This window comes from Cyprinodon variegatus, unplaced genomic scaffold, assembly GCF_000732505.1.
Source record: "Cyprinodon variegatus isolate N-32 unplaced genomic scaffold, C_variegatus-1.0 Scaffold338, whole genome shotgun sequence".
NCBI lineage: Eukaryota > Metazoa > Chordata > Actinopteri > Cyprinodontiformes > Cyprinodontidae > Cyprinodon > Cyprinodon variegatus.
In genome coordinates, this window is record NW_015150791.1 from 637,617 (window position 1) to 652,847 (window position 15,231).

At 38.8% G+C, this 15,231-nt stretch overlaps 1 protein-coding gene across 1 annotated transcript in view; it reads left to right on the forward strand.

Annotated features, from left to right (window-relative positions):
• The window catches only part of LOC107091463 (Na(+)/H(+) exchange regulatory cofactor NHE-RF1-like), a 31,917-nt gene extending 17,449 nt beyond the window's left edge, over positions 1-14,468 (forward strand). The window contains exons 2-6 of the mRNA XM_015385405.1: positions 2,892-3,062; positions 9,147-9,300; positions 9,388-9,431; positions 13,513-13,617; positions 13,691-14,468. Coding sequence (XP_015240891.1) covers positions 2,892-3,062; positions 9,147-9,300; positions 9,388-9,431; positions 13,513-13,617; positions 13,691-13,852 — 636 coding nt within the window. The 3' untranslated portion in view covers positions 13,853-14,468. The remainder of the gene's footprint in view (positions 1-2,891; positions 3,063-9,146; positions 9,301-9,387; positions 9,432-13,512; positions 13,618-13,690) is intronic.
• Positions 14,469-15,231: the final 763 nt, after the last annotated feature.

The following is a 15,231-nucleotide window of genomic DNA, read 5'->3' on the forward strand; positions in this document are numbered from 1 at the left end:
GTTGTATCCGGATACAATACTCATTTTCAAAAGTATTGAGTACCAGTGGCACCTAAACAGTCATTCATCTAAAGTGCAGAATAGAGGAAAATGCACTTTCAGAACACTGTGTGATTGAATAATTCTGTGCACTTTTCAGTTTCAGACTTTTTGTAACAGGTGCAGCTGCTGGGAATTATATTCTGTTTCTTAACCGGTTTGGCTAGTGTCATTGTTATGTGTGTAAAGCGTAGCCAAGTAAGGAAAACTTAATTTTAATTTTGTAAGTTTTTTATCAAGCTTGCTAAATACGGTGCACAGCAAACAACCTCGAGATGTTGTTCTTATTGTTTATTGTATTTATTTATTGTATTTTAATTATTAATCAAAATATTTCTGTTGAAATTTGGAAATTTTATCCTTGTGGTATCGAAAATGGTATCAAGTATCGTATATTTTCCTTAGTATCGGTATCGAGTTGAAAAATTTAGTATCGTGACAACCCTACAACTGACCCAAAAAGTAGTTTTAATCCAGTTGTGTGTGCCTGACATAAAGTAAAAAAAAAAATGGTATGCTTTCTGTTAACCCAAGATGGATGGATGGATGGATGGATGGATGGTTTCTGGTTTGGCATTCTTAAACCATGCATAGTGAACAGGAGAACTATTTGATGCCAGACATAGTCACATTATTTGGACCTACTGATTTTTGTCATACTTGGACAAATAAGACAGCAATGGATGGAGTAGATTCAAGGTGGATTCATTAGCTTATGTTCCATCCAGTTTAACAGACAGGATGACTGTTTTTAGGCTTCTTCAAACAAAAACAAAAAAAGGTTTTCTGTTGATATTTTTTGGGGAAAGCCAAGAATATTAAAATATTAATTAAAAATCACAAACTTGGTTTTCTATAATCTGTAAACTTTGAACAAACCCGACAAGGCCAACAATTTCTTACTACAAAATTTGCAGTCATTTATTTGATCTCTTTATTGTGCAGGATAATCAATTTGGAGAATCCAAGGATTTTTAGATTTTGGGGCAGAAATGATCAACTGTTGTCCAGACTGCTTTGTTAGCTGTGAAATAGTCTTTAGTGACCATGGCAGCTAACACAGAACCTGTTATCAAACCTGTATCAATATTTGTTTATGGGTCAGGGTTAGGTTTAAGCTTTCAAGAATTAAAATAAAATATATCTGTAACTGAAAAAGCATCTTATTTTATATGATAGTCTTAAATATAAAAGCACATTGTCAAACCTACAGCAATCAGTTTCTTTCTGATCCAAAACTTCCAGCATATTCATTCTACTTGTTTTCTTTTCCCATCTAAATCGAGTCTTACCCAGCCTGACAAATGAATCCTTTGCGGATGCATCTTAGATATCCCGATTTCACTATTTGCAGGTTAATTGGATATTTAGCCAGTAAAATGAACACTTCCCAAATATGCCGACACCTTACAGATTTCATTGTCCCAGATATTAAATCTCACAGAGAATGTTTGAAGGAAAGCTGAAAAGGAGAAAATGCAGAGACGTTTACTCTGGAAAGCCTTTATAACATACCCTTTTTTGGCAGCTGATCCTTTTCAGAGCCCTGGCTTTGTGTGTTTTATAGCACTGGATCTTTTAAAAGCTTGAATTTTTATTATTTTATAAATACACCTTGACAAATTTAAGCTGATGTAATAGAAACGTATCACTGACTCCATATGTTAAACCAAATGGCCAGTAAAAGCCCATGATGTTTGGCACCCCTTTCAGCAATGTCTTTCAATTTCTTCTCTGCATATGGAGCAACTCTCTACGTTTATTATTCCAAGATAAGGGTTAACATAGGTAACGGTTTGATTCTCCTCAGTTTTGATTTTAACCTTCGAGATATAATGTATTTTTCTATGATTATTTTTGCATTTATACAGGGAAGTTTCATTGAAACGTTGGGTCTCATTCTCCCAATGCAGTGTGGTTTAATAAGCGAAAGATGCAAAGGAAAACAACAAAATGGACAAGAAGGTTTTATTGGAAAATATTTTCTTTGAAATAGAATAAAGATTATAAAGAAGCATTTCCTTAATGTGGAAATGCAAACTAAATAAAATGTTCACCACAGATCTCTCACCTGCAGCAACACTGGTTTAAACACCAGTAAGTGTGAATTAAGCTTGTGATATAGTATATATTTGGTCTTCTTGCACCTCTGTCTTTATTAGCCATTGACAGATGAGGCTTTCTGTACGTCCTGTACTTTTTCCTTTAGCTGTAAACCATCAGAAACCTTAAAAAGTTTTACAAATATAGGTTAAAAAAACTGGTGAGTTAGCTTTTGTTGTATTGTTTTTTGTGTGGAGTGCTCAGTATAGTAGATTATGATGTTGCTGCCTGAATTAACGCAAAGCAGCAAAAAATGAACAAAAACAACCCCTTCTGGATGAGACGGCTGATTTGCCTTAGCTAATGTATTCCCAGACATACTCTGGATGATAAAGTCTATACCAGAGGAGATATATCTGTAATCACAGTGCTAATAGAAATGTGTTAAATACTCAGTTTGGCTGCTGTTACAATGTTTTCCACATTCCCCTAAGCAAACTCTCTGTTATCCTAATGATTGCTGGAATTCTAAGGAGGGAAATGATTCCAAAATAAAGAGGTTGGAAAGTTGCATGCTGCTTATGCCCTACAATCCCAGCATGGATTCGTCATGAAAGGTACTCATAAGGACCCTGATCCTACAGTCTCTTATTTCGGTGTCACTTTTTTTAAAGGTGTGAGAATCTCCTGCTTGGAGTGTATTCAGAATTATGAGACCAAACCACATGAATTTTTTGTTGAATCAATACATGGAACGCTCTGTTTAAAGAAACGGTTACGCTGAGCTGACTTTTCACATATGTCTGCAGGTGGAGAGGGACGGGCCGCGGCCTCGGCTCTGTCACATGAGGAAGGGGTCCAGCGGCTATGGCTTCAACCTGCACAGCGAGAAGAACAAGCCAGGACAGTACATCCGAGCCGTGGACGATGACTCCCCGGCGCAGAGAGCAGGCCTCCGACCGCAGGACAAGATCCTCGAGGTCTGCCTTACACTCTCTTTCCCTCATACTACCTGCTTGGGTGTTTTACTGTGTTTGTGCCTCATGTAAGTCAGCTGTAATCCTATTACAGTAGTGGAAAATTGGAAATCTCTTTTAGAAGTGTGTACCCCTGTTGCTGCATTTCTGTTGATCGTACAGCCTGCTTGAAAAGGCTTCTAAGTCTTATCGTATTCAGCCAGAGATGGATTTTAACCTTACAACCCTACCACCAAGATTGATGTGCTGATAGGGAATGTGCTGAATGTTGTGTTGGGGTGGGGAGTTTATTACCACAAGATTGTTCTGTACCACCTGCTGACGTTTACAGTCAGTGTGGGAGCTGGTGAGACTGAAAGACATCCTGTATTTATTTCCACCTCTTACTTTACTCCCACAAGAATTCCTCAGTGCCTATCGGCCTGAGTGCTTGATTGTTCCTTGCTCTAGGAGTGTGTTTTTGGGCCATGCTTCATAATCAGAGCATTTTCCATCAGGGAGCCTTCCATTTTTTACTTCTCAATGCTGTCAAAGATTACTGTGAATCTGAGAAACCATTTAGTCTATTTAGGCCAAACATTAAAGTACATATAAACATGAGAGTGACTTACCATTCTTAATCCATAGTTTTTCTGTGATGTAGGGTCATATTTGCTGTTATTGTCACTTACAAGCTCTAATGGCCAATTTATACCAGGTCGTCTTTGTGTGTATTGCAGTTAACGCAGATATGCCCCCGCCCCTGCCGTAGACACTCTGCTGCACCTCTGTGAAATTGTAGGTGACAGTGCCGCAGACGGGAGCCCTCTGATTGGCCAAATCTACATCCACTCTACACTAAGTGTATTTCCTGTTTGGTACCTTACCGGTTTGTTTTGTTTGTATGACCGCCATTGTGGAAAACGACTCATGAAGATGGACCAGCTAGAAAAGTGAGGTGCGCGCGAACGCTGGGACCCTTTTTCCACCTGGATCCCCGCTCTTTTTCACCATCAGGTCTCGCCATTGTCGCACAAACTTGCCCCTTGCGTTTTTCCATTTCCTCACCGCCCAGGCCGTATCTAGAACAACAGCTAGATCGTAACTGTCCCCAGACCACACTTCAAAATTGGGCATAAATCAAAAATATCTGTGCTATACCCTTGATAAGCTCACTGCGACACACTGCTGCAGGAGTATAACCAGCCCTTAAGACATGTACCAATTGTACTCCTTCCAAAGGGGTACTGATGGGTTGATTTTCTGCCTAACCAGACTTACCCATCCATGTCTTTGGTGGACAGACGTTTTAAGAACAACAAGGGGCCTTCCCTCAACTGTGTCTGCTGGTTTTGTTGCATGGCAACTTAAAAAACAAAAACACATTTCATGAAGATGTCTTTGCACTGTTCCCTAAGACTAACTGAGTGCCGTATCTGCTGACCCAAGGCATCAAACTAGGTCGACCACTTTGTGTCAGAGTTGCTGCCATTCGCAATCACTTCTGCTTTATCGCCCCACTAACAACTGAATGTGGAACATTAAGCAGTAAACAAATTTCTAAACTGGGCTTTTTGCTCTGGTGACATTTAATTGCACTATCCTGCTAGAATTTGCTGAGCATCTTTTTCACCAATGTTTGTAGAAGCATGTTGTGAAACCTATGTGCTGTTTTTTTTATACTCTTCTGTCCATAAGAGTGGTTGGAAAAACTTTATTAAGCTCCCTGGAGGGGCGGCCCAATTTGGCAATTTATTTTAATTGATGAGCCAAAGTTCAAGGCTGGAAAATAAGGTCAATCCATTTATATATATTTTTTTTTAATATAACCAAAATAAACACCTTGTCTAAATACTACAAATTGGAGTTCTCATTTCCTGTTCCTTGCTCCTATCTTTTTACCTTTCGCGGGGTCAACAGCCAGGACACTATCCAGAGCTGGAAAGGTGCTACGGACAATGAAAGCAGTTAAATTGGGATTATTGCCTTCAGGAAAAGAACTACAAAAAACAAAATTACACAAATGTTGAGATTTGCACTCTACATTCTAAAACAGGAAGTATATAAAGTTGTGTACATTAGCATGTTTCATACAGAGTTTACTAGAATAAAATTGTATTTTTTTGTGTTAGGTCCTGTCATGCAAAAGACTGTGGGCCGTCATATAGCTCCTGTCAGTAGTTCTCTATGCTAAATTAAGGGAGCTGGGAAGCCTACTGCATGATCCTAGATCCTTCCTTGCTGCTAACACTATTTGGATAGACTTATTTTGGCGACCCCTGGCACATTTCCTCTATAGCGTAAGTGTTCTCACCTATTTGAGGTATTCAGTTGCAACCTTAGACTGTACTTAGTTCCTAATATCTAAATTCAAATGGTCCAACAAGTACCAAATTCTTTCTGGACATATTTATTCAATCAATATCAGCCTAAACAAAGCCAGGCTTTAGTTAGGAGAGGTAGAATAGGATTTTTGTTTCTCTTTAAGTTAGTTATTACACTTTTTTATGCCAAAGCTAAGCAAGGTTTATAGTTTCTGACTCTCCTAAGGATCAAATTCATGAGAATTACATTAGGAAGCTTGGATACATATTCTTAGCATTGATGGTTATTTATTTTTAAGAGTGTGTAAGCAATCTACTTGAAATTGAATAGAATAGAAATTGACAGATTATTGGTTTATAGTAAGCACATTTTTTGAACAATTTTGTTTTAAATTTAAAAAATACTGGAAAGTATTATGTTTAATGCATTTAGAATAAAAATGTTATTGTAGGATCTCTTGTAAGATTTAAAATAGATGTTTTCTGCATTGAAAGATCAGAAACCTTCATATGAAATAGTAAACGGTTCCTCTAACAGATACTGGTTACAGAGTAATCTGCCTTTTCTGTTTCAGCATAGACAGGTTACTTCATGGACCTTATCCTCCCTGGTGCCTGGTACAAAGTGCAGCCATTTATTGAGCCTAGCAGTTAAATGTGTAGTGGTGCACGTTGTAGGTTTTTTTTCCCTACTGGCCGAATTTTCCTTTCAGCTGTGCAGCAGATATGTCCAGAAACATGTGGTAAACATATCTGGTTTAAACAAATCTTTATTGCAAATAACCCTTGTAGCCTGTTAGGCTCTCATCTTGCAGGTAAAGAATAACCATGATGCGATTTCTGCAGTAAAACCTTTTGTGTTGTAATTTTATTGACCTGCTTTTTATGATTTTGTTACACCGTTTATCTCTTCATTTGGATGTTATCATTATTTACTGACCCTGTTATGCATTTCCCAACATGTTAAACATTTACCAAATATCGAACACTGAAATGCCCCCTGCTGTAAATCTGCAGGGAGGCCTTGATGCTAATCTACTTGTCACATTGTTCCGTTTCTTTCATGGAGCTTAATCATTTCCCCTTAACGCAATTTTTTTATTTTTTGTAAGGCTATTCAGGCATTCTACAAGAAAAAAAAAAACGCAGGAATGAATTTAAATTGTGTCCTGGCTGTAATAAATTGAAGTTCATCTTATGGCTGTAGCTGGTATAAAAGTATTGGTCTAGTCAAATTGGGACGGGTGCGTCAGTTATTCTATTGACCTTTGTGCAATCATTCCGACTTAGCATGTGGAGATGCTAGAGAAGAATGACTCCCTTTTAACAGGGAGACACGTCTAACAAACCTAGGCTTATTATGACTTAAGATGTCCTGCAACCAATGTGAGGTCTATTAGTAGCTTTTATTTTCTAAGACTAGCTGAATGCATACTGTTAACAGCAGCAGTAGCTGTGTAAATGGCTTTGCCTTGAAAACAAACACAGCTAACAGATCCTTGCTAATACTAGCGATGTCCCAAACTGATAATGCTATCTGAAATCTGCTCGACATTAGCCATATATATATATATATATATATATATATATATATATATATATATATATATATATATATATATATATATATATATATATGACCACTTATCAATGGGTCAGTTGTTCTCAGACCTTTGTTCTTGACAATTGCTCTCTTTTTTATATTAACCGCAGTTAATTAAACCTTTTCTAATATTCCACACTGCAAAACAAATATTAACGAGTGTATGATTCATGCTGATGTCCTACTTGGTCTATATTGGTTTCAGTGAATACTCAGAGCTGGAATACTGGAATATCAGAAATGAAAGAGTTGTATGGGAACATTTCTAGCTTATACAGTAGTACTCTTTATTTATTTATGAAAAAGTTAACACTATTTTTTACAGAGAGAAAAAAAAAACTATAATTTTAAGGTATGTATCATTGAATCATGTAGGAGAACATAACAGAGAGAGGAAAGTGGTCAGCATGTCCTCCAGCAGCCTAGGCTTATAGGAGCATTACTTCAGAGACAGCACTTTATATGTAAGACAGGTTTTAAATTTAGTCTGGATTCATCATGGAGCTGGTAAACAGGAGAAAAACTGGAAAAACACTGCATCTCCTTATTTATTTATCGTCCTAACTCTAGCCGCGGCAGTTTGGGTCTTGCCTCTGTGGTGCCTCAGGTTTTACTTTGCATACCAGTCCAACATGTGCAAACAGGTTATATAGTTGAATCCAAACTTAAACTAGAACTTTTCAGCTTCTGTATTAATATCACAGGGAAAACCTTTGGGGAAGTTTTTTTAAAGTGCTTGTAGTCGACTTCTGAAAGTGAGAATAAAAACAGGCAAGGCAGTGTGTTGTGTGCTGGGCAACATTTTTAGAATGTTCCCATATGACACACGACAAATAGAATGATAGGGAAATTCTAATGTTTCGTTGGGACGTGATGCATTCAAGGTACAGAAGGCCTTGTACTGAATTTGGCTCAGTTAGTTTCAGTTCAAAGCCAGCAGTAATTAATTTAAATCAATCTGTTTAAAATCAAATCATAGCCACCTGAGTCTTAATCTAGCAGCAAATGGACTAAAGATTTCAGGCCTTGTTGGCTGGAATGAAAGAGCGTCAGATGTTCTTGGAATCCTTGTCTCCTTTTGTAGCTCTCAGTAGAAGGAAATTCTGAAGAAAATGGAAAAGAAAAAAACTGAGTAAAGCAGACTGGCTCAAACTTGTTTGAGACATCCGAAGAATCATTTGTTTGAAGACAAAAATTTGAGAGATTCCATTAGTCTTTTGGAGTGCCAACACTAAACCAACTAAACCACTAAACCAACCACTAAACCAATAAACCAACCTAAGTCAAAGTACTTTCTAACTCTGTATCACAAGGTTAAAGCAAGAACATACCTACGATTAGAGTTTTAAAAAAAAGCTGTTAAGATACTAGGATTAAAGGTGTAGTGAAGAAGAAAAATGCACATGCACAACCCTGTATCCGCTCCCGAGAGGGAACACTAGTTAAACACGTGCAACAGCATGCACGAGCCTATTTTTTTATTTTGCACGCCCTGTTTAAATGTTGCTGTTTGCATTGCTCATACGAGCTTACTTTGTCTGAATGTCCGCTCTAACCCCTAAATCCCTCAATCGCTGTATAGAGCGAGGAATATATAGTGGACTTTATAATGAACTCAGTTAACTCGCCGTTTGTCACGTACACCATCTTGCCTGCACCATCTTTGTTATTAGTCACCGCTGACGGTTAGCAACAGCGGGCCGCTGTGACAGCAAATCCTATAATGCTGTGCGAGGAGAGCTCTCTGCACAAAGCATTCCGGGATATACCTGCCTCTTCTCTTACAATCTCTCTTACGACCCTCGGCCATTTTCAAAGAACCGCAGGGAGAAAGGCAAGCTTTAATGACTGTCTGAAGCCGTAGCTCACCACACAAATATGCCTGAAAGTGCGCATGTGCAGAAAAAGGCAGCTAATGGGGCAAGCACGTAGGACGACTTTATGTAAACAATTAGGAGGACCACTTAAATTGATGATCCACACAGAAAAAGAAAATCCTCCACTACACCTTTAATACCATGCCTGTAGAAAACAAGCTCCTGAGACCAAGACAGCTTGATGAAATTCCACAAAAGGATGCTGCTAAAAAATTTTGGCAGCTGATGAATTTTTTATTTTTGTTTATTTTTTATTTTTTTTATGTAAATTTTAGCTGAGTATCTGTCGGACGTGTCCCCTCAGGTCAACGGGAAGTCAGTGGTTGGGTTGCATCACTCAGAGGTGGTGGCGGCAATCAAAGCCGGCGGAAACGAAACCAGGCTGCTGGTGGTCGATGCCGAAGCCGAGGAATTCTTCATTAGGTGCAACATCGAGCCCACCGAGGATTACATCAGAGGTAAGACAACTCCCTGCTGCACTGGCCTGGGGGGTAGTTGGCTTGAGAGATGATTGATAGAAACTGACATGAATTCTGTGCCTGTAGGACCACTTCCTGAGCCCGGGTCAGAGAGAGGATCCGACGAGGAGGTAAATGAAACACACTCAGACTGCTGTGGAAACCAGTTGCTTCGCCCCCATTTAGATTTCTTCCTTTTTTTTTGTCAAAATGACATTTTCAGACGAAGCTGCTATCCAAACCAATTTCACCTTATGTGAATGTCAGACATTTTTTTAGGGGTTTTCAACATAAAAAGCAGATTTAACGTAATAACACAACATCTCATTCAGAGGTCAATCTGACATTTAATTTATCAAACCACAACCTTTATAGATTTATTTTAACCATTCAGAGGTAGACTTGCTGCTGCGCTTACTTTGGATCATTATCCTACTGCAGATCCCTGCTGTTCTCTGACTTTAGGTCACAAACAGAGTTTCTTTGCAGACCCAGACAATGACACCACCAACACTATGTTTAACTGTTAGTATAAAATTTGGTTTTACAGGCTATGTATTTTATATTTTTATTTTATAACTGAATTTCTTACTTGAAGCTTCACTTTAATTATCTCTGTCCATATATTTATTAAAAGATATTAAGCAAATATAAACAAGTTCTTAGGTATATTTACACTCCACAGTGCTTTTGGCCCTAGAACTCTCCTATAGGTACTAGTACGGGTGTCGTACTAGCACCTTAAAGCAAACAAATAATGAGCACTGACTGGTTTGTTTTTGAATCATTTGGAACAAAAGTACTCTAGAATAAAATTACAAAATGAATAATTATTTTAATATGAATAATGCAATAAAAGCACTATATAAATAAGTTTGAATATAAACACAAGGCCTTAACGCAATATCTTTAATAAAAAGTGTCTTAAATAATTTGAGGAGAGAGGAATATCAAAATTGGCAGGACAAAAAGAGACTAAAAACACTTTTAATATGCTTAAAAGTAAAATAAATCAACTCAAGTGTTCATTAATATTTTACCTGAACCCAAACCACTTATATGACTGATCAAATTGAATCAAAAGATGGCAGAACCCACCACAGCATGTAAAAGGCTGTGAATAAATCAATTACTGCTTTGTAATCCAGGGTGGAATCAGTGTAAACTTTGCTCATGTGCCACTAATATGGGAAAACGTAAAAGTCAGATCAGTCCTCTGACTGCAGGCAGAGTTTAACGCTGACTGACTGCTTTCGATGGAGGAGGGCCTTGCAGCAGCACTCGCTGCTTGCTGAAGGCGGTGAACTCGGAGCGATCGGTGGTTTTTTATATTTAATTAATGCCTCAAAGGTATGGCATCTCCTCACCAATTTAAAATTTAAAAGCTTCAAACGCCACTGAAAACTAACTGATGCTAAGGGAGACTGAAAATTCATGATATGGGCAACGTTGTTGACCACGGTGAACATGGGGAACGTGTGAGAGCAGAACGTTAGTTCCTCCCTTTAGTCATCTCCTAAGGAGGAGAGAACTTGAAATTCACTACTGTTTCAGTTGAATGCAACCTTAATGATTCTGCTAAGAGGAGACACGAGGCCGTTCTGATCCTGGGTTTCGGTTCTGAACCCTGATAGGGGCCCTTTTTCCTGGTATGTGCTTATCCCTCATTCCCATCCATCCATCCATTTTCCGTCACCCTTATCCCTGCTAGGGTCACGAGGGGTGCTGGTGACTATCTCCAGCTGTCAATGGGCGGGAGGCAGGGTCCACCCTGGACAGGTCACCAGTCCATTGCAGGGCAATACAGATGCTCAGGGAGAACATGCAAACTCCATGCACAAAGACCCAGGCCAGGAATTGAACCCGGAACCTTCTTGCTGCAAGGCAGCAGTGCTACCCACTGCATCACTGTACAGCCCATCACTCAGGGAATTCCCTCTGACCCTCTGAAACGAGGCCAGTGAGGCCTGCAGTATTTAGTCATTGTTCTTGTATCTTTTGTGCCCTTCTGAATCAATTGTTGATGACCTCTTGGTGTAATTAACTGTTCACCCATGGGAGGAATACAGATATGTTTATCTTTGTATTTTTTTATGATCTGTAACATTTTGATGTGTGAGACTGAAGAATGTCAGTGGTCAAATACTTCCTCCCAGCTCTGAACACATTCCTATAGATAGTGGTCTGGGACGAGCCTGCTGACCTCTGGTGATCCTGGGAGCAGATAAGAAGATCTGGAAAGCATTCTTAACCGTTTGTCTCAGCCAAGTGTGTCAGAGGATGGAAGTTTATCACATCCCACTCACACAAACAACGCAGGACCATCCAATTGGCTTTGCTGACACCGTAACTGACCTCTCACCATGGCAACAACAGCTCACCACTCTCTGTCCCCCGCTCTCTTTCTGCGTCCTGGAGGATCATGGGATTGTGTCGGCTTTAATTTGAGGATTATGCTAACGAGGTATCTAGCAGAGGCTACTCATACACTCTCACATGCAGGAACTTTCTGCGTTCCTGCAGCATAACAATCCCTCATTCAGCAGCTGTTACGTAACGCGGCCATGCCGCCACCTCTGACCTCACAGCCCCCGGGTTTTATCACCATACGGCTCCATTCTGGCTACAGAGACCAGAAGCCACAGAAACCTTCTGATTCTGTTTGTGAGAAAGCTTCACATGTCGTTGCTGTGATGTTGCACAGCGAACAGCCGTGTTTGTCCACCAACCTGAACTCCAGGTTATTTATAGGAGAGCAGCCATGTCCAGCCTTAAGGCTGTTTTTTAAAGGGGTCATGTTTTGAAGAGAACACATTAGACAAGCATATGTGCTTTAATTAGCCTGTCATGAGATGAGGATTAAAGGTGGGGATCCAGAGTTTTTGAAAGTCTTTGCAGCCCCCTGCTGGACAGCAGTGATCAACGGATGTCTGTCATGAGGTCAAAGAATGAACTCAAGGCTGGACGTCGCCCTGGACCACCCTATTACAATTTAATTCATAAACATAAAGAACTGCTTCCAAACTTTCTGCTCTATCTCAGTGCTTCTGGTTATGATGCTTTACTAGATTGACTATATGATGCTGCAATTTTTGAGTGTTTAAATGTCTAGAGGTAAAGGTGGAGGGGATGAAAAAATTATTTTACCTTATTTTATTTTGAAAAACTTGTTTACTCCTACAGATATAGAAATGTCCTTTTTTAACTAATTGCATTTTTAAGTAGAGGTTTATTTGTAGTGAAATCAGTCCACTCACACTTACAGGTTTGAAATTAATTACATTTATTAAAATTTTGTTTTAATTATAATTTAGTCTAATTAAGTTTAAAGTGACATCTGGTAAAATAGGTCAATCTAAGGAAACTCCGGTGGTTCATAGACTTTGCAGCAATCACTGCAACATGTGCCAACGGGGAAAAGATCAGGAAACCAGAACCAGGCCTAATATGAGCGTCTATCTGCTGAACCTGACTAGAGATTAAAGAGATGGAATAAACAAAGTCTATGGCTGTTGGTGACTTTGTTTAGGAATAAAACTGCTAATAGAGGAGTGTTCAATCAGGGGCTCAAAAATAAGATGGAGGGGAAAAAAATGGATATATTTGGTACCAGAAGTAGCTTCTTTTATGTTTTGTTTACGTGATAGAAGCATCTTCACCTTACATTTAAACAGGTAGATGCATGAATGCCATAGAGCAGGGGTCTGGAAACTGTAGCTCTGGAGCTGCTTAGTGGCGCTTTAGATCCTCTACATCATAATAACAAATACCAGGCTTACTGTAGAAACCTTAGGTTTTTCTAAAGTATTTAGAGAATTTATATTGAATTTTTTTTTATATAGCTTTAGTAGGTTTAATTTATTAGCTGTAAATCTTTTCAGGTTGCAGTCCATTGATATCTTTGTGATGGAAACCTGATTTAACAGCTTCAGTTTTAAATTAACAATCAGCACATGAGCCATATCTGAGAAACAGATGCTCATGACCTACCATCAGAAAAGGATTTGGTTAGTTTGAAGAGCTGGATCCTGTTTGGATCCTCATGGTATCTAGAAGAACCTGCTTTGTTGAAGCAACAGAAGAACAGTTTAAGGGATTTCTTGCTGCTACTCATTATGTTTTTCAGATATTTCTTTAAATCTCCTTCCTGCTTTGTATTAAGTTGTATTTCCCCGATTCAAACGTAGTGTTCTTGGGATCTGTGTTTGGCAGGTAGCATCACAGTTGAAGCATACGCTGTCAGTGAGCTCCCACGCTTCCAGTGCCTCATCCAACGCCTCCCAGCCAGCAGCAGAACGCAGCTCACCGCCTCCACGGGTAGGAGTCACAGAAAAAAAACCCTGCAGCAATGCATCTGAATTGAACTCTAACCCTAAATGCATGTGTGCAGGTTGAGAGGAGCCCGGAGCCGGAGTCGTCCCCTACCGATGACGGCCTGGGCCTCAGCATGTCTCTGGCTCAGGCCAGAGAACGGGCCCGTCAGAAGAGAGCCTCTAAGAAAGCCCCGCCAATGGACTGGAGCAAGAGGAACGAACTGTTCAGCAACTTATAAAAATCACCACCTCCATGGGGCTCTGTGCTGCCCTCTAGTGGAGAGTTCAGAGACAATCAGCCTCTCATTCCGTGTGCGTCTGCTGCAGACATGAACGCAACACATCTTAAACCCACTTTTAACAGTATTACGTCATGATTTTATTGTTTTAATTTAGAGATTTGCCACTTTTGTTTCTTTCTTTCATGTTTTAATGACTGCTGGACTGCCAGCATTTCACACAGAGATGAATGTTTATATATTAAGGAGAGAAAGTAGTTCCGTCCTGTTTCTCATGATGAGGAGCGTGTCGGGGAAAAGTAATTCTTGGCAGATTCTGCATCGAAAGTGAATCAACAAACATTTCCTCCAGTCGGTAACTACTGGGACCTTTTTGTTTTATGTTCTGATGTCTGATTCCGAGATAGGAGATTATTATTGTTGTTTTTGATAAGCATGTAAATACACGGAGCGGATTGAGAGGACGTTTTAGCTGGACTGACGAAGTAAAAGTCTGGAACATTCCTGTGAATTCTGTTGATTCTGCTGAAATCATTTCTGTTTTTAACAAAAAAACCAAACTATTCTGATGTTTCTGTGACGTAGAATGTAATAATGAAAAATATAGCATTTGGATCAAACACCCGAGTCTGTGTTGTAATGTCCATCAAAGGTCATGAAGCATTCAGCAACATTTTACTTGGCTTCTTCTCTTTTGTTTGCTCTACTATAGATCTACTGACCTAATGTGTGCAGTAGGTAGATGGATCCTCCTGATGAGATCTACCAAGTTTTTTATATCCAGACTGGAATCCTTCAGAAAATATACCAAAATAATTCACTTTTTATTGCTTTTTTTAAATCAAAGATATCCAATTTCTAGGTGGTTCAATTTGGAATACAAGTTGCTGAACTGGTGTTAAAAACATAAATATACAATAAAACAAAAAGTGTAACATCTTAACAATCTCTAAATTAAAATATAAAATCACTATTGTGGGAGGAAGTTAAAAATATAAATATAATTAAATAACTAGGGATGAAACAATCCGATTAATCATTTTTGAAATAATCGTTAACTAATTTAGTAATCGATTAATCGTTAACTGGAGTGTAGAGGCTCTAAAACATGCTTGTAGCTGATAGAGAAACCCACCTTGAGCAGCAGTTATACCAAGAACGTAAAAAAAATATATATTATTTTGCATTTAAGATCAAAATCTGTCAAAAGTCTGTCAATTTGTTCTATCCATGGAAAAGTTGTTGCTTCGCCTGGTTTAATTCTGTAAAAAAATTGTTTTTGAGGAACCTTTTGCTATCCGATTATTATTATTCTGTTAATCGACAGATTAATCGGTATGCAAAAAATTCATTTGTTTCAGCTCTAGAAAAAAAAACAA